This window comes from Sturnus vulgaris, chromosome Z, assembly GCF_052056855.1.
Source record: "Sturnus vulgaris isolate bStuVul1 chromosome Z, bStuVul1.hap1, whole genome shotgun sequence".
Lineage (NCBI taxonomy): Eukaryota > Metazoa > Chordata > Aves > Passeriformes > Sturnidae > Sturnus > Sturnus vulgaris.
The window spans coordinates 59,726,989-59,753,261 of NC_142283.1; the positions used below are offsets into that span (position 1 = coordinate 59,726,989).

The 26,273-nt window shown below is 40.7% G+C and overlaps 1 protein-coding gene across 4 annotated transcripts in view; it reads left to right on the forward strand.

The window, feature by feature from the left end:
- Positions 1–25,637, forward strand: part of CMYA5 (cardiomyopathy associated 5) — a 46,103-nt gene extending 20,466 nt beyond the window's left edge. For all 4 annotated transcript variants that reach the window (XM_088156820.1, XM_088156819.1, XM_088156821.1 and 1 more), the window contains 11 exons: positions 776–871; positions 1,526–1,759; positions 3,534–3,556; positions 5,537–5,658; positions 9,594–9,743; positions 10,678–10,824; positions 14,170–14,314; positions 22,095–22,228; positions 23,016–23,115; positions 24,042–24,218; positions 25,061–25,637. In XM_088156820.1, coding sequence (XP_088012946.1) covers positions 776–871; positions 1,526–1,759; positions 3,534–3,556; positions 5,537–5,658; positions 9,594–9,743; positions 10,678–10,824; positions 14,170–14,314; positions 22,095–22,228; positions 23,016–23,115; positions 24,042–24,218; positions 25,061–25,313 — 1,581 coding nt within the window. In that variant the 3' untranslated portion in view covers positions 25,314–25,637. The remainder of the gene's footprint in view (positions 1–775; positions 872–1,525; positions 1,760–3,533; positions 3,557–5,536; positions 5,659–9,593; positions 9,744–10,677; positions 10,825–14,169; positions 14,315–22,094; positions 22,229–23,015; positions 23,116–24,041; positions 24,219–25,060) is intronic.
- Positions 25,638–26,273: the final 636 nt, after the last annotated feature.

A 26,273-nucleotide genomic window follows, 5' to 3' on the forward strand; every position in this document is an offset into this window, starting at 1 on the left:
TGTGACATTTGTAATTAATGTAAATTCATGTGCTTTTTTTCTACAGGTCTAGCTGTAAAATTTTGCCATATTAAGAAGCTGTTACAAAGGAAGATAACCTTCCCTTTAGATTTAAGCCATTGAATTAAAATTAAGCCTTTTTTTAAATTATGAATTTTACTGGAGCAGTTTAACAACTTATTTTCATAAAAGGTCAAGACTAAGAAAAAGTTCTGAGTTGTCTCTGATACCTGTTGTGCTTTGGACTGCTTTTGTTTCCACATAACTCAAACAGTGATTTCGAGGACTTCTTGTTTACAGGAATTACATATGCATACACATACATAAAGGTATATCTATTTATCTATATATCGATCTCTATAGAGACAGATCCCTACCTTTAAAATTCTAATTTAAAAAGCCATGACACAGTATAATCCATTACCTTCACAACTGCCTTTGTTATCTTCGTTTTTATGGGCTTGTTCCTGTGATCTCTCAAGGACACTTGTGAGGCTCTGAGTACCCTCACTCTCTGGCAAAGCTGCATTGGCATTCATAGTGTTCAACAGCTTGTATGGACCTTATCGAATTGAGTTCACTTGTTTTGGTTTGGAAACAGCTCTGTGGCTGTTCCAGTTGCTATTTCTGTGCTTCTCTTTGCAGCCAAGGTGATACTTGAACTTACTGAGGAATTGTTCCAATGGTGGCTCATAGCAAAAGGAAAATATTCACCTAAAGTAAATTCTGTGTAAAAAGTTTATAACCTGCCTTACTGAAACATTTTAAATTTCAGGATCAGTTAAGTAAACTGCTAGCAGCACTGGAAGAAAAGTCAATGAAGATTGAAGAGTTTGTGAGTGATATTGAATTGCGATTTAACTCAGTTGAGGTAAGTCCAGTGTTGTATCACATTAGTTTCCTTTCCCTCTACAAGATTACTTCTAAGATATGCTTACCTTGTTGTGCTGCATCATTGCTTCCACAAATATGGGCTGCTTCTCCAGTCCTCAAATTGACTTCTCTGAAGTTCACTGGAAGGTGTTAACTTTGGAGGAAGAAAAAGATTGCTTTTTTGCACATTACTGCGAAGTGGAATATGTAACTGTCAAACACTGAATGAAAAAGTTCCCTTAATTTTGTTTATACCTACAAAAAGCTCAGACTGTGTTTTTATGTAAAATCCCATGTGAAGCATTTAAATTAGTTGGCCTGTATCTTAAGTTCTGATTGCCCAAGTTCTTAAGCCTTGTGAACTGTATTAACTCCAGTTGTAAGTATGCATTTTTGGGTTTTTTTGGTAAGACGTCCTATCTCAGTGATCAAATATTAAAGTTTAATTTTAAGCCCTAAAACAAACAAACAAAAAAAAAAGCTGTTGTTGTTTTTAATGTATTTCTCTAGAGATATTCCTCCCAGAGGAGTTTGCCTGCAGAAATAAAATTGTCTTATTGTCAATGTGCCAGAATTAATCTGGTGGATGGCTCATGTATGGGCAATTGAGAATTTCTGTGTATTCATTAAATGTTGTCATTTTATTCTGCAGGAAAACTGTAAGAAATATGCAGACTTACTGGAAAAGCAGAATGAAGAGATGCTTAAGAAAGTGGTAGCACAATATGATGAGAAATCAGAGAACTTTGAGGAAGTGAAGAAGATGAAAATGGAGTACCTGTATGAGCAGATGGTAAATTTCCAGCAAACTGTTGATTCAGCAAAGGAAACTTTGGAGACAACAGTAAAAGAAACAGATGAAGTAGATGGATTTGTTTTCCTAAATGTAAGTAAAATTCGCTTTCATGCTGTAGCTTTTATGATATTAGTTAGGAAAAGATTTCTAGAGTATCTAGTATCTAGAGTCTCAATGATTTTTTTTTTTTTTTTTTAAGATAACTAAATCCTGCTAGCTCAGCTATTCCATTCTGAAACTGCTGGATCCTTTAGTTTTGATGTAAGAATTCTCAGAGAGAACTGTAGAGAGGATGCACAGGACAAAAATGTGACTTTTGATACTAAAATGGTTCTGTTCGTTTTTTAAGTAGGTGAAAAGATAGTTTATAATATATCTAGAATTAATAACTGAGATGTTAGAGCATTTCATATGGTATTTTACCAAATGAAAAATAAAATACATATTATGTATAATAATAAACAACAAGAAAGTGATCTTTGAAAGAGGAAAATATCATTGAAAAGTACAATTGTTTCTGGGCTATAGGGTTTTTTGCTGTGTATTGTTGTTTTGGGGTTTTGTTGTTGTTGTTGATATTTTGGGGTGTTTTTTAATAAGTAGATGGGCAGTATTTATGCACTCAAATTACTGAGGCTGTGATTAATAATTACTGTTGAAAACTAGTGAGGGTCTGTGTTGGTTGATGGCTAGGGTGAAACCACGACAGTGAGACAGTGCATGTGATGTGTGTGTCCCTAATGGTCCTTCCTGGATGTTAAAAACGTCTCCAGTGAATCTGCAGGACTGGACTTACTAACTCATACAGTCATTAGTCTTAAACTTTGTTCAGAGGGTGTTGCTGGTCCTGGGTCCTTCAATACTGTTCTTGTGCTGCAAGACTTGTCCTTAAGTTAGCCATAGTGCTCTCTTCTCTCCACGAGCATTATCAGTCTCAAAGAGGATGTCTTTTCTGGGATAATACTCTTCCCCCATCATGGAATTAGCATGTGGCCTGGGAGTTGCAGATAAAGTATCTTGGAATGCCAGAAATAGAAAGGTCAAATTACTGTCTACAGACTGTTCATTCATGCAAAATAAACCAGTTTTCGAAATACAAGTGTCCAGCCCATATATGCCCCAGCAGCTACAGAAATGATGGACCAATATTTCGTTTTCTTCCCTGCTCTGTTCCACACAATGTTGTAGTATCCTGTAACCAAGTAAATGTTGTGGTAGATTGGCTGTTTTGGGATGGATGAAAAATCTAAATTATTTTCCTGATTTTGTGAGGATCGGTGCTTTGGCAAAAAAATAATTTTGTAATCTGTAATTGTTTTGTGAGGGTGTAAAAATTATTGTATTTCCCTGTTCCCTTTTGTTAGTGATAAAGGACAGGAACTTTTTTGTTCATTGGCCAGGAAACATTAGCTGAAGATTCCTGGGGCATGGAACAAATTCTCATTCCATAAGTACAAATCTCACGTGGGTTCTAGTAATGAGAAGTTATGAAGGACATTTTAACCAGAATTTAGATTTAACTATTTTTAATGTCCAAGTGATTTCTTTCTCTAAAAGTCCTGGTTTAAGAAAGTACCTGATTATGCTCTGTCTTTAAACCTAGATATTGAATACTTACCCCTCAGGCACTTAAAATAAGATTTATACTGTAATACCCTTATGAGCCAGAGCTTTGAAATTAAATATTCCTAAGGAAATAAATTCTCAGCTGGTGTGAATGAGCAGTATTCCACACAACCTCAAGTCAATAAAGGTGCGTGTTTTATGTTTGTGGAGAGTAGAAAGACTGTTAGATGATCATGATTGGTATTTCAACACTTTGGGCTTTTGAAAACTGTTAACACTTTTCTTTTCCCTTCTCTAGTCATCTAAAGAATTGAATAAAAGGTACACGAAGTATGGGCTAAGTGCACTGTAGTGATTACTGGGCCTAGCATGCTGAATGCTTCATTTAGTATTTGCAAGCTTTGAAAACACACTGCTAGTAATCAGAGCTACCTTTAAAACCTTGCAAATAGTGAAATTTAGAAAAGTGGCTTTATACTTGTTGCTATAACTGACTGGTTTTGAAGTGTTTTGCACATGTTCTGTAATACATTGATTAAACAAATAGCACATTAAAATATCAGCTCAATTCTAAATCTCTACACATTAGAAATCTCTCTAGACATTTTTAAAGAGATGCTCCTTGTAGTTATTTCTATATACATGCACACATATATACATATATATATACATATATATATATATATACACATATACATATATATATATATATACAACAGCCATTGTGACCGTGCTTCCACCTTTTAGACTGATCAGAAATACCACTGATACGTTTCTTTTTTCACTAGCCTGGTTCTGTATCACTTAGTGTCTGAAAGTTATAATGCAGAGCAGCACAGGTAGTTGGACTAAGTTTCTGGACGCAATGCCAGAAAAATGAGATTGAGTAGACTTCAAAACCTGACTGGAGACTGCGAGCTGAGGTTTTCCTGTGGCTTTCCATCGGCACTGCCTGATTCAGGGTGTGTCAGAGGGCTGGTGCCTGTACACACCAGTAAATGCATACAATCACAAATAGTTCTCTGCCATGCGGGATTTTCTCAAGAGAGTTACTTTGGTGAGTCACATCCTTTACCAGAGAAGTGTTCAAACATAAGCCCATACTCCCTAAAAGAATTTTCCAGGGTAAAGGGAAAACATTCAGAGCAGTTGACTGCGGGCTTCTCCTGTGCAAGCCTCCAAAACTGCCCTGCCCAGCCCACCACCCCTGACTTTCCCCGGAGGGCTTGGGCATGTGGAATGCATATCACACATAGCCTTGTCCGTGCTGCCTCAGCCATGACAGGGATATGTGTGCTGACACAGACCGGGTATAACAGTGACACCACGGTTTCAGCTTGCAGTCAAATTACAACCCCAGGAGAGCGATCTGAAGAGAATGTGCCAAACACCCCTTCAAGGTTTCTATTAATCTCCAGAATTAGAACTATAAATCTGGACTGACCTGTTGCAAGTCAAACTGTCTGCCCATGTATCTGCATTTAGTTTATTGCATAAGATTAGAGCAGATAAAATGGGACAAAACAACTTTCCAAGGCTTTCTGTCCACTTGATCTTTACTTTTTTACTTACACAATAAAGTTTATTCTGTTTGGTGCATGGGCTTGATTATTACTTTAGTTTGATAATACCTAAAATAGGTTAAGAACAAGTCTATTTAACAATGCATGTTTTTCTAAAGAAAGTGTATTTTACATTTGTTGTGCTTTGTTAAGATTATGCATAATTAACTACGTCACTGAAAAAAAATGAAAGGGAGAAATATAAAATTCAGATGCCTTGAAAAAGTTTTTTTTTTCCATTTTCTTGAGGCTGCTTCTGTCCCAGGGTTAAAACTATTTTGGGTTTTTTCATATCATGAATCCAGCACATACAGGCTAATTAAGTGGGAGCTATCTTCCCTCTCATGTTTTTGGCTTGCCACAAGCAGCTGCTTTACATTACATCTCTGGAATCAGCTGTTCCAGTTAGCTCTAAGGTTTGTAACCTTTAAAGGCACTGCATTATCAAGCCTGAGCCCCTGTGCTCTTGAGAGTCTTGCTGAGAACTTCCACATCTTCACATTCTCATGGGTTGAGTGTAAACAGACTATGTTCACTCTCGCTGTGGTCCTGATTCAAAACTGCAGTATGGTCTAAATGTTCAAAATCAGGGAGACAGCTTCTCCTTGCATGCTGTCCTCAAGTTCCCAGGAAACATTCAGAGAAACATATGTCACGTGCTCTTTGCTTCTGGCCTTTGGAAAGTTATGCAATACGCCAAAGGATTTACATTGACAGATCTGTGTTTTCTTCCAATTAGGTTACTTTCTGCAATGGATACCACTCTCTCTTTAGAGAAGGTGCCCAGTGCTTTTTCACTGTTTGAGCATTATGCAGACAGTCCAGGACAAAGCAATCAACACTCCTTACAACACGTGGCTGGTAAGAAACTCCAGATATTGTCTTCACAAAAGCTAACATTTTGGCAATACTTTGGAAATTTCAGGAAGCTAAAAATAGAATCTATTTGAGAAGTGTAGATTTGCAAACCATGTAATTAGTAATCAGAGTTGAATGTAAAATGAAGTTTAATTGTGCACAACTGTTTGGTTATAGTAGGTACAGTAAGATGAGCAAGAGGGAGAAGTGCTAAATTGGGGGATCCTTGCATCATTTCAGACATCTGTACCTCAGACAAGTTGAAGGTCCTGATCTGTAAATCTCCCAGGGCTAAAGAAGTTGCTTTTCCTTGCATGCAGAGATAGAAGAAGCAATCAAAGGGTCTCCTGAGCTCTCTTCCTCTGAGGGTGGCAGCCCCAGAATGCTTGGTGTGGGAATGAGAGCAGGGGGCTGGTAGACGGCTGAGGTCCCTGGACTTTTCACAAGTGAATGGAAGCATCTGAAACTCCCAAGGGATGTGAAAGTGGTTAACTATAGCTGGAAACAGCCTCTGCCTTGGAAGGTAGTAGTGAAAATTGCACCATGAGAAAGGGGTTTACTTACCTCTGTCTGACATTTCATGTCCTTTAAAAAGCCTGACTGGGCTCTGCCTGTATATATAGGTGTATTATCTAGATCTGGACAGCTGTCAACGAAGATCTTGTCAGCATCATTTTGTGGATTAATTTTCTTCATAATGGGACCTCACTCCAGGATTTCTTTTTCAAGAGAACAGTGGTTTAGGATCTCACACCTCACTCTCATGCTTTGTGGTCTCACATTCATCATTATATGCACCACTGCCATTATAGTCACTCCCTGGGTTTCGAAGGGAAGCCCCCTTCTCGTGTGTTTGGTCCCTGATCACTGAAACTAGAGCATTAGATTCCCTAAGGCTAATGGGACACTGGAGAAATGCCTACCTTGTGCAGACTCTCTGGTGTCTAATCAGGGCTGAGAGCACTTAGCAGTGTCAATATGGAAAGATTGTCTCTCTCCTCCACACCACTGCTTTTATTAGACTTAGAGGAATTCAAATATATCTCAGATGTTAATGTCCTTGTCAGATGTGTAGGAATTTGCCTGGGGCATTTGAAGCTTCTCAGATGAAGCTGGACAGGCATTTGTGCATACATCATTATTGCAGTGTCATTTTTTAGGAAGTCAGATAAAAGACCATTTTTGTAACTCATTCTGCCAGTTAACTTGCTGGTGGTGTAAATGTGCTGTGTGTCTTGGCTTAGTTCCTAAACTTCCTCTTGCAGTCCCATGGGTGCCACCGTTCATTCCTCTTAGGCTGCTGCCTACTGGCAAGGTCATACAGGAGGACAGAGCCACTTTTTTTTTTTTCTTTTCCCACAGGCCACTCCAACATTTATTTCCCTAAACTGCTGAAGTCTGCTTTCTGGATTAGTTTGCCTTAGCTACTCTGTTTGCTGGCTTCAGACCAGTTTGCTTTGACAAACTGCAAATGAGTAATTGTCCACTGTAGGAGATCTTCAAAGCTCCTTATACTTTACGCTTCCTTAATCTCTAACATACCTAGTTTTCTGTCTTCACGTTTACTGCAAAGTATTTCAACTGCTATCATGATTTTTACTTCGGCAAGCAGTAGACAAAAAATTGGTACGTTTTTTCTTATTTACTTGATAGTTTATTTTTTTCAAGGTTACAACCTTCCTGAAGTAAAATTGTTACATGTATACATGAAATTTGATTTGGAATTGAATGGCTTGAATACATAATTTATCACATATGGGGGACCATTTTCAGACACTTGGATTACACTTGGATTTTTATTTGACTGAAGCCATATGATGAAATGCATATGAATGTGCCAGGTTTCTTCAATCCATGTTATCTTCCTTCAGGAAGAATTGTGTTTTACTGAACAATTCCATAGAACATTATTTTCACCACTTCAAAAACATCTTTCCTCAAAATGCCCTCCATTTCCAAATTTTCCATATCCACTAATGAAAAGCCCTTTTCCCTCAAATTCTTCCTCCTTTCATGTAACCATTTCCATTCATAAATGCATTAGCATGAAATACCTTTGCAGCAGGCCACTGAGCATAATGGAACCCAAGTTCTGCCTGGGAATAGAAGAGTGGGAATAAATTAAAAATTTAAAAATAATTATTTCCAAAGCCCACTGCAAATCTTGGCCTTTTATACTGGAAGGCGAGGACTTTTGCTGATTGTAATAACGTTTCCAATCGGTCACAGAGGAATGTATCTGCTCTCCTTCTTCAAGTACACAATGCTGAGGAAATATTGTTTCTCACTACATCTGAAAACATATGGATTACTGTGGAGATTACATAGCGTGATGGAAAACTTCCATACACCACAGGACTTCAATGAAAACTGAACTGATGAGAATATATGCCAATTTTCTGTTGAAAAATACCATTTAGTCAAACTCATTTTGCAAATACCTCATTTTTTGATTAAAATTCACTTGAAAAGGGACCACTTAAAAGAGGACAATGTATAAATGTCCTGTTTCTGAAGAAAATAGTTCAGCTTCTTGTTTTGAAATTGCTTCCTTTCAAATTGTTTCATATAATGCAAAAGGAAATTAGAAATCAAATGTTTCTCAGTCTTGCTGAACTGAATTTCGAGCTGTGATTTTTTTTTTTTCTGAAGTTTCATTCAGTAAACTAGCTTCTGTTCAGATTTGGCATAATAATAAATCTTGCAACTGTGGAGTTTCTGTGATCAAAAATAGTGGTTTCTAGGCAACTTCATGGAGAAAAAAAAATGGTTTCCCCACCATGTCCACTGAAAGGAAGTTTTTTCCTAAAGATGATAAATTTCTTAAATGCCAACTCTAGATGCAGTCAAAAGACAAAATGAGGATTGTTTTTAGCAATAAGAAGGATAATTTTTTTTTTCAATGGGAAGCAGATGTAATGCTACTGTACTGGTAGCTCTCTGTATAAATCATAAGGAAACAGCCAGCATCTGCATTTGCCTTGTTCATGCCACAGGGGATCATCATCATCATTACTGTGGAGATAACTGAAAAGAAAGCTAAAGCTTTCTGCTAAGATTCTAAGAGAATTCATGAAATATGGAAATTTACTGCGTGAAGAAATAGAATCATATTTTCGTTCCCTGCAATCACTTTAACAATTATCATCTTTTGGAGCTTTTTGCTTCTTTCTTTCCCCTCCCTCTCTTCTATGACATAATCACAGAGGCGAACAATATCTCATCTGAGGCTGGATCTGTGTCAATCAGGAGACAAAAGTTTGTGTGAAAGCTGGGGGCCTTGGAAATCTTTCAAGCACTTTGTGAGGAATGATCCTGATAGTCTCATGGGGTTCGAGTGCTTTGGCAGAGTTCAGGTCCACCTGCAAACCAAGAATTCTCAGTCCCCTGGGTCTGTGGGGAAATGAGCATGGCAGGAAGGAGTGCCGAGCTGTGTGTGTGCAGAGCAGGGATGGACCCAAGAGTGCAGGGAGCCTCCTGCTCCTCAGAGCAGTTGAACTTTCTCTGCCTGAAGCACATCCCTGCTGCTGTCAGCGTCAGTGGCACTGACACACTGCACGAATCCCCTCCTGGTGTGGCAGGTCCATTCCGCTGCCCACGTTTCTGGGATTGGTACACATGGGTCTCTCTGGAGGAGGGTGCAGGCGCACACTTTGTGCTGGGTTTGGCTGGCCACAGTACTAGGACTGCATCTTATTTTGTCCAGACTTGTGAGGGAAATGGGGCCTTCCAATTCTGAGCAGATACTTTTTTCTGTTCCTAGTTTATGAGGATCTGTTGCTCTAAAACTGCACCAGTATTCTGTATTTCCTGCTGTACTTGCTCTGTGGAAATAAGCAATCTGTCTGAAAATAAGCAATTGGGTTGACTGATGAATTTGTAGGTGATTTTGCTGAAAACACAGGAGCACGTGTAACAACGGGAAACTTTCCTCTCAGTCCCACAGACACCGACTGTCATACCTCAGGAGCCAAACTCAGCCACCAGCACCTCCATTGCTGTCTACTGGGCTGTGAATGATGGGGATACCATCGACTGCTTCCAGGTCTACTGTATGGAGGAGCTGCAAGCCAGCAAAGATCCAGGGGGTGTGTAAGATCTTGCCCTTTGTGCCCTGGCCTGGGTAAGCATATGGGAGGATGAGCTGCAGGGAATTGCCCAGGACATGGCAAGAAGAATGGCTGTGAAGACATCATGTATAGAACTAAAGACAGGCAATTATGGGGAAGATCATTAGCAAGATGCTGTTTCTTCCCCCCTTTATCCCCACAAATGCAAGATAATATAATGGTCTACAAGGGCAGTTGTTTTCACTTGTTGAAGTGCTTTTTCATCAGAGAGCAGAGATGATGTGTCCATGCTGCCCCATTGTTACTGATGGGGACTGCAGAGCTCCCAAGGGGACAGGCTTCATTATGTTTTTAGGACCCTGCATGTGCTTCAGAAATATGAAAAAGCATTGGAAAAAGTAGTCAGTATTTCCACATGTAGACAAAGATTTTTTAAAAATATTTCAAACGTTAAAAATTGAAATTTAATAAAAGGGGATTGAAATGCTCATTCATTGAAAAACTCAAAGTAGAACATAAAGTCACATTTAGTGACAGGCTCTGCACAAATCCATGTATGCATATATGTGCAGGCTAAAGGAAGTTATGTGCTTTTTGTAATATGTAATTTATAGCTACGTTAGTTCATTATGCATATATAGTTTATTGTGAGGAATTGTTGTTATAGAGTGGTGACACCAGGGTTGGTAACTGCTGGTTACATGTCCCAAACTTGCAGTCCAGTAGGACTGAGGGCAATAATCTCCACTTGCCATGAATGGCATTTGTGTACTCTCAACTCAAGGGCATGTCAAAAGATTTCTGTCATAGTGAAATATGGAGATCTTAGCTAGTATTAATTTCTGGATTTTTTTAATTGACTGTTTTCAACATGTTCTTTGAGAGGCTTAGTTGTAAGCCCTACCAGTGCAACCATGAGTGTGAGGTCCTGTCCATGTGTGTGTTCTCCTAGCCTTAGTGGAAGAGTACAGAGTGACAGTGAAAGAGAGCCACTGCATTCTGGAGGACCTGGAGCCAGATCGCTGCTATAGTGTGTGGGTCATGGCTGTGAATGGCACAGGCTGCAGTTTACCCAGTGAAAAAGCCATTTTTAAAACAGGTATGTACATTTTTTGTCATTTGATTATTACAAGTTTCAGGTCCTTAGACCAATTTAGTCCACTGTTACTGACACAGAAGAAACTGCTTCATTTAGCCCACCTGGCAGATAGCAGGCAGCTCAGGGTTATTCTCCTGTGCTAAGAGATAGTGGCATAATTTCTCCTGAGAGGCAACTTGAAGGCATTCAAATTTGAAGATGTTTCCAGTGTTGGGCCACATGGCTGCTGCATCAGGATAGCACATTATGTATTTATCTTTTGAGTGTGTTGCAGTGCTCTTGGAAGCTCTGGGAAAGCTTCTGGCTGCTCCCTCCTGCTGCTCCCTCTCCTCCCCACAGTGGAGGAGATGGCTGCATGTTTTGCCTCTCTCCCATCCACCTGAATACATCTATGTTGCATTGATTTAAGGTATTAATTTTTCAGGGGAAGGACTGCTTTACTGAGGTTACATGCTGTGTCTTGCTCAGTGAGACACAAATTTCAGGTGTGCCTGAGAGGCTCTGCTGTTGTTTAAGTAATATAAATTGAGATAAGTAACTAGATGACTATTGCTTATGAGCTTCATTTGACAGATTATTTTTTCTGAGCATTAATTTATTTAATAATTTGCATTGACAAAACTATTGCTTCTTGAATTACAAGCAAGGAGAAGCATCCTCGTGTTTGAGGCCCTCCTGTCAGACAATTTTTTCAGTGCTGTGGGATAAAAACAATTATTCCATTCCTGCAGTCACAAATACAGGCAAGGATATCTAACAATTTCATAGTAAAAAATTCTGCACCACACTGAGTTTCTTGTCAAAATCACTTGGCAGGAGCCACAGCTTCCAGCCTATTGCTTAATCTACTAGACTTCAAATCTGTTAATAATTCTCCCCAATACTTAATTTGTGATTTATATTTTAACAAAGGTTGTTTTCCAGAGAACTCAAAAGGGAAATTAAAATTTTTAGCCTCAGCAATGCAACTGTGAACATGGTGCACACTTTTTGCCAAATGCACAAATAATTATGAGTTATTGCTAGCTAATAAATCATAATTTTAGAAGGGGCTTTCACCTTTCTGAAACCATTATTTTTAAGAAATCTCTCTATCTTTAGGTGTCAGGTTCACCATACCTTTTCCTAAGAATTGAATCATTCTAAGAATAGTTAATTTATACAAGTCTTTAATGGCTTCCTTCAGCCTATTTCTAAACAAATAAACCGGGTAAAATGTGGGAGTGTTAGACACCTTCCCTCAAAGCTCAGCTGAATTCCCTCTGGAGTGCATGAGCTCCAGATGGACTTTTGGGGACACTGCTGAGGACTGCAGCATCTTCAACACCAAAGGCAGAAAGGTGAGCACCAGTAATGGAAGCTAGTTCTTCAGTGGGAGTCCAGCTGCTTCGATATAAAGATAAAATATTTCAATTCTTCAAGTAGCCCAATGAACTCAGAAGCAAGGATGTAGAGTTTATTTTTAGAAATTCAGATTTAAAGTTTGCACATACAAGAAAATAATTTGCTAGTATATACAGTTATAGGAAGATGCACTTTAATAGCTGAACAAAGCTGAGACTCTTCCAGTTGTTGGGAATGCCTATGAAATTTCTCTGTTGCCACTGCATCCAAGAAGGTTTCAGTGTAGCCTGGAGAGCTGTGGGGAATGCAGGTAGATGCTGCTGTAGCATGCCCCCAGAACTCCCTGACTCATGCTCCTCCACCTCCCAGACTCACAGCTTGTTCTTCCCTCAGCTGAGGAACATTCTGTTTCCAAACATTTTGTATTTTCTGCGAGGGGATGATGCTGAAGGCAGAAAGTATCCCTCTATCCCTCTGACCCTTTCCCCACAACTGATCTTCTGGTGATGTCTCCTTGCAGTTCTAAAGTCAAGAAGCCAGAAGAGCACACCTTCTGCTATTGCTCAAAACCTGTGTGATTCTCACCCTGTTGGCTCTTTGCCTCTTAAACAATCACTTACATGAATTCCAGAGTATTACAATGAAATTAGATTATGTATGCTAGCTGCAGTTAATTTGTTTAAAAATCTCAGAAGCACAGTAACAGCTTTTTCTGGTATGATCACTTCAGCTACTCTTTAGACAGATATTTTCAAATTACAGTAAAAAAAAGCTTAATGTCTTGTGGCATACTGTGCATACACATACACATACACATACACAGATGTAGGTATGTGTGTAAACTGCTGAATGCAGATATTAGGGGATTCAGCTATTAATTTTTCATTCTTTAGCAAGGATGCATTTAGAAACAGACAGTGATCAAATTAACCAGAAGAGAATTAAGGAATTATTGCTAAGGAAGCTACAAAGAGGTATTACCAGATGATGTTCTTATCCCACAAATTCATTGTTCTGCTGAATATGTACATTAGCTGTTCCTGTAGTAAAACATAAAGTAAATCTTAACCTGAACTGCTAACCTCCTGATTTTCACTAAATCAGGAAACTGTTAAATACTTGTGGGTGATTTTCTTTCCTTTTCTAATAAAAACAAAAAAATTTTCTTAAAAAACAGAATGCATCTGGAACGTTTCCTTTGCTTCTGTTAGATAATCTTGTCATAAAATCATCTAATCCCTACTTTTGTTTTAGGTTTCCTATTTGGAACCCCAAAAGTATTACGCATTAGGACTGTTTATGTGAATCTCACAACAAGTCGGAAGGTGTTTTCTGTTGCTATTTCCCGGAATGGGAAAAAGCAAGAGTATACAACTGATCCCATTTTCAGCCTACAGTGTTGAATCTGCAGTTTCACACAATAGCTTTTGATTACTTGCAGCTAGTGCATTATTTTATATTCTGTTTTCTGTATTGCAGTTGGGCCTGTAGCTCTTAAACAGAATCTCTAAAAAGGAGAAATTACGGGACCGAATTTTAGCATTGCAAAAATAACCAGGAGATAATTAAACAGAAAGTCAGCATCTCCCTGTCATTTTTGCAGCAGCACATGTTTCTGATGCAGTTCATGCAGGGGCTGCTGAGGACAGCATTGGGGTGATGCAGGGAGAGCTGTAGGCAGTGCTGCCTCGGTGCTCTGCTCCTTGCAGATTGGCAGAAATGAGGAAACATTGCTTGAGAAAAGGCATAAAAATTTACCATTCTAAGGGTGTGACAAATGCACAGCTATTCACAATTACTTTCCGGGCATGTTTTTATTGTTTGTTTTCCCTGTAATGTACCCCTCTGCCATCCAAATACAAACAGGCAAAAGATCACTGCCAGATGGACAAAAATCTATCGCGTGGGTTTTCAAGGAGGGGTCTGTTCCTTCCCCTCCAAAGATGCCCCTCCAAAGGGCACCCTCCTAGCAGTAGAGCTAACGTGTCCTTGTGTCGCCAGCACCGGCTGTGCCCACCATCAAGGCCGAGGACTGCACCGTGTGTTGGGACACCGCCACTGTCCGCTGGCGTGCCGCACCCGCGTCCGCCGACTCCTTCATCGTGGAGTACTGCCGGCAGCACTCGCCCGAAGGCGAAGGTCTCAGGTCAGTGCCGCGCCCAACAAAGCCCCTTGCCCAGATTAGGCAGCCGCTAATGACCATCCCCCAGCCCCCAGACCGCGGCTCATCACGCAAGAGATTATTCTGCCTGCAGCCACGCTAGGAAGAAATCTGCTTCTGTGTGCTGAGGAATTTAAAGGGCAGGCACTAATCTGTGCGATTAGGTTGAGACGCAAAAATGCTTTCTTTTTATTCTTCTTAAGCGGACAATCCCTTTCATGTGGGGCCAAAGCGGTGGCGATGCGGCGCTGTGTGCACTCGGCCGGAAGGCGGGGGCTGCGCGGGCCGCGGAGGCCATGGCGGCCCCGGCGCCGGGCAGAGCACGGCAGCTCCGCGGCACGGCCAGACACGGAGCAGCAGGGCCCAGTTTGCTCCTTGCTTTGTGGACACCGAGACAGAACTCATCTCTGGGCAAAGCAAGGGTGATACGGGTGTCTCGGTAATACTGGTGACCCATCTGTGCTGTCTGGACGTGCGTGCAGAAGCCTCAGAAGGCGCAGCTGAGCTCGGTGCTGCCTGGCTCTGCAGGCATGCCACAGGGCTTCAAGAGTGGCTTTGAAATTCGGGGCAGTGGCTGCTTACGCCAGACCCTCTCTGGTTTCCCCTATGCTCAGCCTGTGCTGCATAGAGGAGAGGACAATGAGGGATGTTGGCACCTCTGAGCTGTCTAGCTGTGCACTGTGCTGAAATGCAGAGAAAATTGTTGCAGAATCATGGAATCTTAGAATAGCCTTTGTTGGAAGAGACTTTAAAGATAATCTAGTTCGGCTGTAGGCAGGGAATTACACGGTGGCCTGTATGTCCTTAGGGCTTGGGGGTCTTTGGTTTTTTTTGCCGTTTAAAAGCAGTGACAATATTCCAGCACAATACAATTGCAAAGGTCTGAGAAGGTTTATGGAGAGGGGTGACTCGCCATACAGGACCCTATGGAAGAGCCTCAGCCCAGATGCGGTTGTCTTTTTCACCTCCTGAGAAGGTGAAATCCTGATTAAGGTCTTCACCTGTGGGCCAGTTCATGTGGGCATCATAGAGATGGGGTAGAGAGGGAAGAGCTTCATGCCCTGCAGTCAAACTTAGTTGAGTGGACTGAGATGTTCATAGCTTTGTAAGAGAGAAGTACAACTGTGAAATTGTGAATGCCTTGCTCCTTACAAAAGTAGGCTGGAAACTGAAATTAAAAATTTCTGTGTGGGTGGGAGACTTTTTATCATGCAGTACCAGTGTGCTGCATTACTGCAATCAAGGAGAGATCTCTCCCAGTTCTCCTGCCTCTCGGAGGGGCTTGCTCTGTTTCGTACATATTTCATGAGGTCAGCAGGTCCCTGTCAACCTGCCAAAGTCGCTGTTGGTCAAAGATAATGGAGCTGCTCCCGAGCTGGTTGTTTGCCCTCAAGTTTCTGTACTGTTATCTGAAATTTACTTTTTTTCTCAAAACTAAACCAGAAACTATGCTGATTTCTGTAATCCATGAGAAAGGTGTTGGTAACACCAAGTGTTTGCTTGTGTGGTGATAAATGTGGCAAAAAAGCTTCCAGAACAGACCTCTTTGCTTTCTCAAGTGACCTTGTGTAAAATCTAATGTGTTTATAATTATACTGAGTCACATTTGACTTTTTGGCCTCCCTGTCAGCAGAAGCTGGCCTTTAACTGTGACAAGTGTGAAAACTTTCCACAGGACAAAATAATGAATTTTCTCAGAATTGCTACAGTTTAAATTTCTCTATTTGTAGAAGGGCTTTGGCCTCTTTTTGTATGTAAAAGAAAATGTTCTGCCACTTACTTTTCCTAAAAACAATTTCCCTCTTTCTTTTTCCTAAATCATCCTCCTTAGAATAACCTGGAAATCTTCTGTAGTGTCACAAGTTGTTATAGTGATGGAGAAATTTTTTTTAAAGATTTCTGTTTAAGATTTTACATAAGGCTGAGGGGGAAAAAAGCCCACTGGTAGATGGAGAACATTGCCTGTATCACTTGCATCCAAGGCCCCCAAAGGTGCAATTTCGAATTAGAAACCAACTTGAATAGAAGTCAATCAATTTGACTAGAAGCCATATTCTACATAAGATAGAATAAGACTCTGACTCTATGCACACCCAGAATTTTGGTCTCAAATTAGTAGATTTTTCTGGTTTTGTTTTCCTGGAAAGCTTGGAGTTTGTCCTTTGCAGGTTTCCTGAGCAACATGCATCTTGGGAAACCAGCCAAATGTGGAGCCCTCTCATAGACAGCCTGTGCCTTTTGTGCTTGCAGCAGCCCTGGAGCTAAGCAATTTCCCAGTCCCTGGGTGGGAGTTCAAACGCATTTCTCAGCAACCCCAGAAAGTTGCTGCTGCAAGCACAGTATGAAAGTAGAGGTCAGGGAAGAACATTCAAGAAGAGTTCTGGAGAAGGCAGCATGATCCCATCCCAAAAGGCTGCTTTCATAGATGTCATTTTGGAAGCCCATCTAAGGTAAAGGACACTGCCAAGGGAGTAAACGGAGGAAGGCCTTCATTGAACAGCTACAGACATGTGCTGTAAGTCAGCCCCATGGAAACTTCAGCATGCCACAGAATCACAGTATGGTTAAGGTTGGAAGGGACCTTTGGAGATCACCTAGAGTAACACCCCTGGTAAAGCAGGGCCCCCTAGAGTCAATTGCCCAGGATGCTTTTGAATAAGTCCAAGAACATCCTTGGAGCAATCCCAGCTCCCCAGGGGATATTATGATATTATGATATATGATATTATATTATATTATATCTGGAAATGTAACCTTACTAAAGTTTTCTTTCAAATACTGTCAAAAACCAGACCAAACTAACCAACCAAAAAACCTCCACCCAAATCTACATTTTCCTTTCTCCTTTCTCTCTTCTTGCCAGCTTGCCACCTGAGGGACATGATTTCATATAAAATCATCTTAAATCTTCAGCAAAAATTACTCCCTGGCCTGCTGCAGTAGTTTTAAAACTCCTTCCCAGGTTGAATCTTTTTCCAGAATCTTTATGAGTGACGCTTTGAAATGTTTCTTTCAGTTTCAAGAGCTCTGCTATTTTCTCACTGTTCAGCCTCTTTGTGTTGAGAAGTCAATGGAGTTGTGGGTGGAAGATGGAAAGCTGTGAGAAATGTAGTCCAGGGATTAGGTATGTAGGCTGTTCAGATGGAAAGCCTGTGTCACATCATGAGAAATCCATAAGACTCAGGAAGGCAGAAATAGGTGCAGTATGTGGTGAGCTTGTGAAAGTGGAAGTTACTGAATGTCATCCTCTCTGACAGTGCAAGACCAGCACTTCTAGGGAGTGAAATTTTCAGTTTCCTTATGGAGCAAGTCTAATGCTGGAACAAGAGGAGCAAGCCTCCCTCCTCTTTCATTGCCTACATGATAGTCCTGGTAGCTCAGGAAACAGGGTGCTGGAAACACAAAGCCTTCCTTCCCTCTAACTCTAGTAATTGCAGATAGCAGCAAGCAGGAGGTGTCTTGGTGACCTAATCCCAAAACAGCTGGAGCTGGAGCTGGAGCTGGAGCTGGAGGAGAGGAGAGGAGAGGAGAGGAGAGGAGAGGAGAGGAGAGGAGAGGAGAGGAGAGGAGAGGAGAGGAGAGGAGAGGAGAGGAGAGGAGAGGAGAGGAGAGGAGAGGAGAGGAGAGGAGAGGAGAGGAGAGGAGAGGAGAGGAGAGGAGAGGAGAGGAGAGGAGAGGAGAGGAGAGGAGAGGAGAGGAGAGGAGAGGAGAGGAGAGGAGAGGAGAGGAGAGGAGAGGAGAGGAGAGGAGAGGAGAGGAGAGGAGAGGAGAGGAGGCATGCGGCACAGCTGGGAGCAAACTCGGAGCTATTTGCTCTTTATTTTTAGCTTCAAGAGTTTTTTCCCACTCGTGGTGCACCCTTTCTGTATGCTTCCACATGTATCTTGAGAAGCTTGCATACTTTCACCCTAACTCCATATCAGTGATAGCAGCACAGCTCTGGAGGTACTGTTTCAGTGGGATCTTGGGGGTGGAAATGACAATTATAGCACAGAGGGTGTTGTGAATCACTGCAAGGCATATCGTTTGCTTGGTTCAGGCGATATTAAAAAATATCCCCTAGATGCTGTTTCCTTTAAATAAATGAGGATGCTGATGAGAGAAATGGGCATGAAAATACAGCATCAGATTTTCCTAAAACCAGAGAAATCACAGATTTAGCAGAAAACTGCTACTATAATATTCTTTGGCAAGTTAAAGGTGAAGGAACATGCAAGTCCTTTTTATTCTGCTTTAAATAGCATGTACCTGATATTTGGAGAGTGGATTTTCAGTCTTACAGATTCCTCTTACAATGAGAGGGATTGAGTGGAGATACGTAAAATATTTACTTCAAATGCTTCTTGACTTTCTATGCACTAATTTTTGTATCAACGATACCAAGAAATTGAGAGGACAGTGCAAATAAGATACCATTTAGTCTAAAGAGCAGGATGCTTCATGCTTTGATAACAACATTATTACATTTCAAATCGTCTCTTAAGTGGGCAGGTGTATATAAAGTAGAAACTATCTGACATTAGAAATGTTGTAGGTGGATTTCTTTTTCTTTCAAAATTACAGTTCACTACTTAAGGTGAGCTTGAGGAAGATCCATCTGCATTGCTTGTTACAAGAAATCAGAAATGAAACAGCTTTCCACCAACACAGTCAGGATGCATTTTCCCTCGCCTTCTCCTACACATAACCTGTATGCTGTAAGCTAAGCACTGATCGTACCTTCTCCTCATCCTTGCTTTTGCAGAGTAAATCTAAAGCATGATAAACTACTGTGCTCTCTGGAGACCCCTCAGTATTCACTCTCCCCCTTCACCCTACCCTCTAGACAGGAGGGGCAACAGATAGCAAGACCTATTTCTTTACATGCAGCTTCTTTTGCCCTTGGATCTGGCTCAGAATGTATCAAATGGAATTCCTTCTTGTCAGCATATTCTGTTTCATTAGTTGGCAGCAGCAAAACTGTTTTTAAGCCTTAATCATAGCTAAAATTGATGGGCTCTTATTCTTAGGCAGCTTAAAGCTGGCTGAAATAGATTACCAAGCAGAGAATGCTATTCAAAAATCTGATCACTGTTTTACAGCCCAGATCTGCTTGAAGTCAAGATTTTTCCGTCTCAGTATTATGACTGAAAAGCAGCATGCCCTCTGACTGAAACATGTATCCATATTCTGATTTGGAGAATTTTGTATTTGTAGGAGACCTGAATCTGAACTTTGATTGTTGACCCTGTTCTGCAAATGACTGGACCCAACACCTTCTCTAAATACCAGTGAGATACTTTTGGGATCCCCACTCCAGAATATGAATACCCCACATCTACTCATTATACCACAATGTAACTGTCTAATTGAATTTAGAAGCTTTTTATTTGTTTATTTATTTATTTGAATTTAGAAGCTAATGGAATTTAGGGCTTTATTATTTAACCATCTGATAAGTAGTACGCAGTGAAAAAGAAGATTAATTTTTTTGGAAGGATACTAATCTACATGACATTTTTCAGAAGAAGGAGCCATGTACAGGGCATCACTGTGCTTAAGGCATGCTGATCTGCATAGTGCTGCAGACAGCTTTCAAGGAACAGCTTAGCATATCCTCTTTTCATCTCACTTGTAACTCCTTGCTCAAAACTCCTCTCTGGTGGTCTGTGCTTCAGATTCACAATAAAGATGTCAGTGTGCTGCTTTTAAGGAACAGATTGGTTTCCTTAAGTCTTGCCTAGGAAACATGGGCAAATTTCTTCAGAGCTTCAGAGTAGGTGCCTACTTCTTTTCCCCACCACTGCTTCTATTCTGTTTTTCCTTTCTCTCACTTCTTTCATATTTATCTCCTTTCTTAGTTCCCATCTTGTCACTTTCTTCAATCCACCAATTTTTTTCTCTTGTCCCTCGTGTTCAAGTCTAAGGAGCTTGTGTCCTCATCAGTCATTTCATCAGATTACACCTCTTCCCTAAACCTTTCAGCCTTCTGTGCTGTCAGTGCCGTGCTGAAGTGGTCTTGCGGTCAGGGCCTTGGTGAGTCATGAGGGTGAAACAAACCCTGCAATTTCTGCCATTCCTCTTTACTGCACCACTTCCAGTGTTAATGTAACACATTCCCTGAAAGTAGCATAGTCTTGTGCTGATCATGCTAGAGTCCCTGACTCTGAAATTCTTTTAAATTGAAGAAAGAGATCACAGAAGTAACCAATGAATTTTCTCGATGTTCTCAATCGCTCTTAATGACAGCTGTCAGTGCAAAATACCTGTCACAGACTAATAAGGATGACGCACCAGTCTTTTCTGAAGATGCCATCCTCCTAGAAAGAGATCTGTGTGGTGTAAGCAGGAATTTGGTGTATTAAGAGCTGTGAGATTTCACCTAGATGTGATAAATGCAGCAAAAGCAGGCGTGTGAAAAATCCCAATGGATGAGCACTGATTATTCTTCAGTTTGTACTGCTCTCTGGTGGGATATATGTGTAAAGACAGTCACCGCTAATGAACAGAAACTATCTGATCTGACTGCTGACTCGCCTTACCTCCTCTGGGATCACAGCAATTTGTGCAGGGAAAAGTAATTCGGTTAGTCTAGCTTCTCACAGAGGCATTACTTGCCATCATGGAGAGAGATCATGGTGGGCTCCAGTCTCAAACCTGAGGTGAAAGGGGGAAAGTGTCGTGCTGACTCTCCAAAGGCAAGTCTCCCATTCTGGAATTTAAATACTTTGTAGATTTGTAGATTCCTGAAAGCATTTCTGGGAGGAAATTACCTTCTTTATACAGATAAACAGTCTTTACCTGCAGACATACAATACAGACTGTGTATGTTGTCTGGCTTTGCTGTTATAACAAGAGGCAAAAAATGAGGAAAATCAAGATCCATTGCAAGAGAATTTGTTAAGCCAATCTTTCATACTGCTGCCAATGTAGAAAAATAAAATGGCATCTTTCTATCCACCCAAAATACTTAAAAGCACCTATGAAGCAGTTTGAGTGGATGCTGACTCCTGCTTTCTAGCAGTGTGTCAAGACACCAGGGGTAGAGGATGTGAGGGCTGGAATTTGAGGCACTGCACTGGGGGGCATAGTCAAAGCAGGGAACTGTGTGAAGGCAGATCCTCTGCTCTGGCCCCTGCAAAACTGCCCTGTTAGAGTGCATGGTACCACAACAAAGACAGAGCCCAGGCTTAGCTGTTGAAGGATTTGTGAGTGAGGAGTTCCTAATAAGAAGTTAATCACCATTCTATGATGATTCTGTGATGAAAAGCATGATTCTGTGCTGCCACAGATAGCAGTATCAATTCTTTTGGACTTGTAGCATGTGCCCAGACAGTAAAGCACAAGTGTATTCAGTGTCATGTAGCTGATTAATTAAAAGGTGAGGTTTTTCCTTCAGAAACTCTCATTTTGTATAAAAAAAAAGCAGACTTTTCACAGGAGGCAGATGAGTATTTGACTCTGTGCTGTTTAAATTTTATGTGATGAATTATGCTGCAAAATGAACATAAAGTGATCATTACACTTGGTTATAAGGTGGTGCAGGAGCAAAGACCTCAAGCTTCATCAGACAAAGTGAAGACAGTTACTCAAGTGAAATGCTGAAGCTCCTACATAACCCAGTTGTTTGTGAAAACAATGTTTGCCTTTCTCATTTGTCGTTTCTGTAAGGTGTTTCTTTTTTCAGTAGTAAACAATACGGCTAGGGAACTTAGCTGTTGGCATAAACTAGTCTTCCCTAGTTTGGATACCTGCATGCATTTTAATGTATCTTCAACATTTGCAGATCTTTTGCTGGTATAAAGAAACCTGAATTGAAAGTATCCCTGGAGCCCAACGTGAATTATTTCTTCTACTTGAGGGCTGTCAACCTATTTGGGACAAGTGAACAAAGTGAAGCAGCTCTCATCTCAACTAAAGGTAGATCACCATTGTTTTCTGATGTCAAAACAATGGGGTCAAAGAGCAAAGTAGCCAAACATTTTTCTCTGGAAATTATACTTGAAGTTCCCAATATGGTTGTGACCAAGTTATTGAAGTTTTTATTTTGTTAACTCAAATTTATATAGTTTTTTTTTTTCTGCTTAAAATTAGCATAATCAGGACTACTTCACTTGAATTTTGTACATTTATGTCCTGTGTAAAACTAGTGTGATCTCAGAATCAAAAATGTTAAATTCTGTCAGAGAGATGAAGTGATTAAGTATTCTTCAGAGATCTCAATTTGCTTGAATCTGACAGAGCACAATCAGATAAAAGTTGTCATGACCTTAAAGAGAACCTCTCACAATTAAAACCTAATGGAGTTTGAGTGATGAGGAAGCATGCAAAGCAGTCTTAAAATGTAATGGATGATTCAAACTCTTAAGATTTCCAGATAAATGGTGTTATGTATGGTTCTTCCAAATCAGCCTCAAAATTCAAATTTGTTATTTTGAAAAAAGTAATTGATTGAAAATTGTCCAAACTTCTTACATACTCTTAAAGACCTCTGTATCACCTATCTACATTTCTCAATATTAGACTGCTGTCTCAGCTTGGAAGACTCCTTGCATTTGCATCCAATTTTCTGTCACGCCTACCTGCCAGCAGACACAGCCCTGTCCAGCTAAGATGGTTGTAGTTGTTGCTGAACATTTTATGTTCATCTCACGTTAATATATCCAGCCTCTCAGATCTGGTGTTTCTTTGTCATGAATTGTAACAGGAACTCGATTTCGCCTGCTGAGTGACACAGCACATCCTGCACTGCAAATCTCTTCTAATGCAACAGTAATCCACCTTCCTGAAAAAACCAAACTCACTGGGTGAGTAGCAGTATGATGAGCAAAACCATCTTGTGAGGTTTAGGATGAATCCCTCACTTTAATTTTTTGCCAATTGGCACCTTTCATATGACACTAATTTTGTAGAAGAACTGAATCATTTTGGTCATGCAGCCTCCACGCGTCATGAGATTGAACCCCCCTTTCAAACGTTTAACATCTCAGTAAGGCCAGTGGTGGGATTGATGTGGGTACTGGGAACAGTTCAGTGTCACACTAAGGAATGGCCAAGAAGCCAAAGGCAGTGGTACCTACTTGGGCTGCTCGATTTTTTTTCAACCCATGTCACTGCTTAATCCATCAGAGTTTCAAAGCAATTTTTTGCTGCCCTGAGAAGGTCAGTTTTGTAGGCTTAGTTTTTAATACATTGTGGATAGAAGTAATCCATCTTCCATAGTTTTCTTCTCTCCTGAGGGCAAAGTATTTGTGGTGTTGGAGAACTGGGATATGTTAACATGATTGTACCAGGCTAGCTCTATCCATTGAGAACACTGCAGGGGGGTTGACATATTGATATCAGTCCTAGGACAAGCACAGGTCCACTTATATAACTTGTGCCATACTGGTAGGGCTTATTAAAAGGTGATGAGGATTTACTGGTTTAAGCACTTTTTATTGCTGTTACCACTGAATGTACCCAAGATGTTTATGACTATGTCTACATAAAACCTCCAGATTTTCTAGTTTGAACAAGCCTTCTAAATTTGAGATCTTTTAGGTAAGTCCATCTCAGTGCAAAGATGAAAAGACTCTCAGTTAAATCTTTGATAAAATCCTACAGTTAGAACAACAGAGTGCAATTCATTAGTGATTTTACATAATGCTTCATGACTTGACTGAAAGAAATATCACAATATAGTTTGTCTACCACCATACTTTCTTTACTATATTGCATCTTCCACAAACAGGTTTCCTTCAGTCCTGGGTGAACTGCTGCCTCCTCAAGGATGTCATTACTGGGAAATTGTTGTCTCTGCCTGCAGAAGCTACAGGATTGGGATTTGTTATGAAGCAATAACACAGAGCAATGTCCTGGGGTTGAGTGATACCTCGTGGTGCATGAGGTGCTGTCCTACACAAACCAGGTAAAGAGGATGCAGTCTGGTGGCTTGGGAAGTTACTTGTCCTTCATGAAAATAAAGCTGGCCAGCCACAAGAATCATGAAAGCAGAATGGATTCTTCTGCTTCCTTTATGTAAATTTAAATAATAAGAAAAGGCCATCTACATAAGATCTTTAGTCCTCTTCTTAGTTTAAAAGGTCTTATAAAGCACATGAAAAAGTAAACTTAAACAGATTATTTTAGCACCCTTCATCCAGACAGTGAATAAAACTTAAATAACTGTTGCTGCTCATATCCTGATTTGCTTCACTAAATCTCAGCAAGGGTATTTATTTCCATAAATGCAGCCTTTTTAGAACCTACTTCCATTTGCAGGAGATGTAAAGACTTGACAGGGAATGTTTTCTCCTGCCTTGTCCTTCACAGCAATAGACACTCACCTGCCACTGTGGCAGGACTGCAGGGTGCTAGGGCAGTCTGTTGTAGGAGGGCAGTGCCAGGCTGCTTGGAGGTTTGTAAGGCACCACCCTGCTACTTTGTAAAGGTGCTCTTGATCTAAACAAGTGTGCTTTTTTCAGTGTGAAATCATATAGATGTATGAACATTACTAGTTAAATGAAACATCCAAGAGGCATTTTTTTTCTATGAGTCCATAGATGTCAATTGAAAAGGCTTGTCAGGATGCCAGGCAGGGCTTGAAGTGATGCCACATTTGCTTTGCCTACTTACTGAGCAAAATGCTGCAGCCACGTGATAGGCTGCTGTATGCAGCCACCTGTTAATAGATTGGAATTAAGCTGCAGGTTATTTCTGGTAAATTGCTGTGGGGAGGCTCATTGTATTCTGGTTTCTATTTTCCCGCAGCTTTCTTTACAGATTTCTTCACACTGGTGTGATGAGTGATGTCCATGTGACAGAGCACCTGGCCAGGATTGGCATCCTGTTGGATTACAATAGTGACAGGCTATTGTTCTTCAATGCAGAGAGAGGACTGGTGCTGTTTGCCATCAGGCACAAATTCACCGATGCTGCTTATCCAGCCTTTGCCCTGGAGAAGGCAGGAGTGCTTACCCTGTGCACGGGAATGGAGCTGCCAGAGTTCGTGAAGCAGAGCTAATCTGCTTCACAGTATCCAGGAAACTGGCAAATACAGCGTCAGGGGATAGAGAGAGGAAGAGGTATGCCAGGAAGGGATAGCTAGTCTTCACTTATGAATGCTACGTGCACAGCTCTCCTTCACATCATCAGTAATTGTAGTTACTGCTCAGATGCATAATCACCCTGGAAGAAAATCGACTCCTTCAGATGGAGCTTGCACCTAGTATACACAGAGCAGTACTTCTAAGGGGATAAAGAAGTTTTGTTAGATATGATAGTGCTAGCTGTCTTTTTAAAGTTAATTATGAACCCATGTATGAAATAAATGCATTTCTCACTGCAATACATGAAAGTCATTGTTTCATCATTTGCCAGAACAGTCAGAACCTGAATCCAAGATGATGTGCTTGGAAAATGTATAAAAATTTCAACAACTGAAACATGCTGCAGATTGGTGCATCCTGTGCCATTGTTTGCCAGCTCTTTAAGGGACAAAATAAGAAAAGTTGGTCACGTAGAGATCCTCATGTTTGCAAAATGAGGGAGTTCCAAGCTTGTTCTTCGTATCGGCCATGTAGAGTCTGAGTGTGCCACACCTACCTACCCTGCTCACAGCAGACTGATGGCTGCCTGAGACAGTCAATACCTGTTCTTGTGAGTAGCTACCCATGAAACACAGGTATAAGAAAACTTGATAGTAGTGGTAAAACTGTTCCCTTGTGTTTTTCATCCTCAGTGTGTTAAGTCAGTGGTTTTGACAGTGAAAGGAAGATTGCTGTGCAGGACCTTTGGATCACCACTTTTCTGTCACTGCTTTTTACCTTTGCTCTTACAAATTTGATAATCCTAATTTCAAGTTTGTGTACATTTGCCTGCATCTGCCCTGCTCTTTACTGTTCTCCACACTAGTACCAACAACATGACAATGAGGTGCGGTGTTTCAGGACCACCAAAACAGGTGGGCTAAAATTGGTTAATG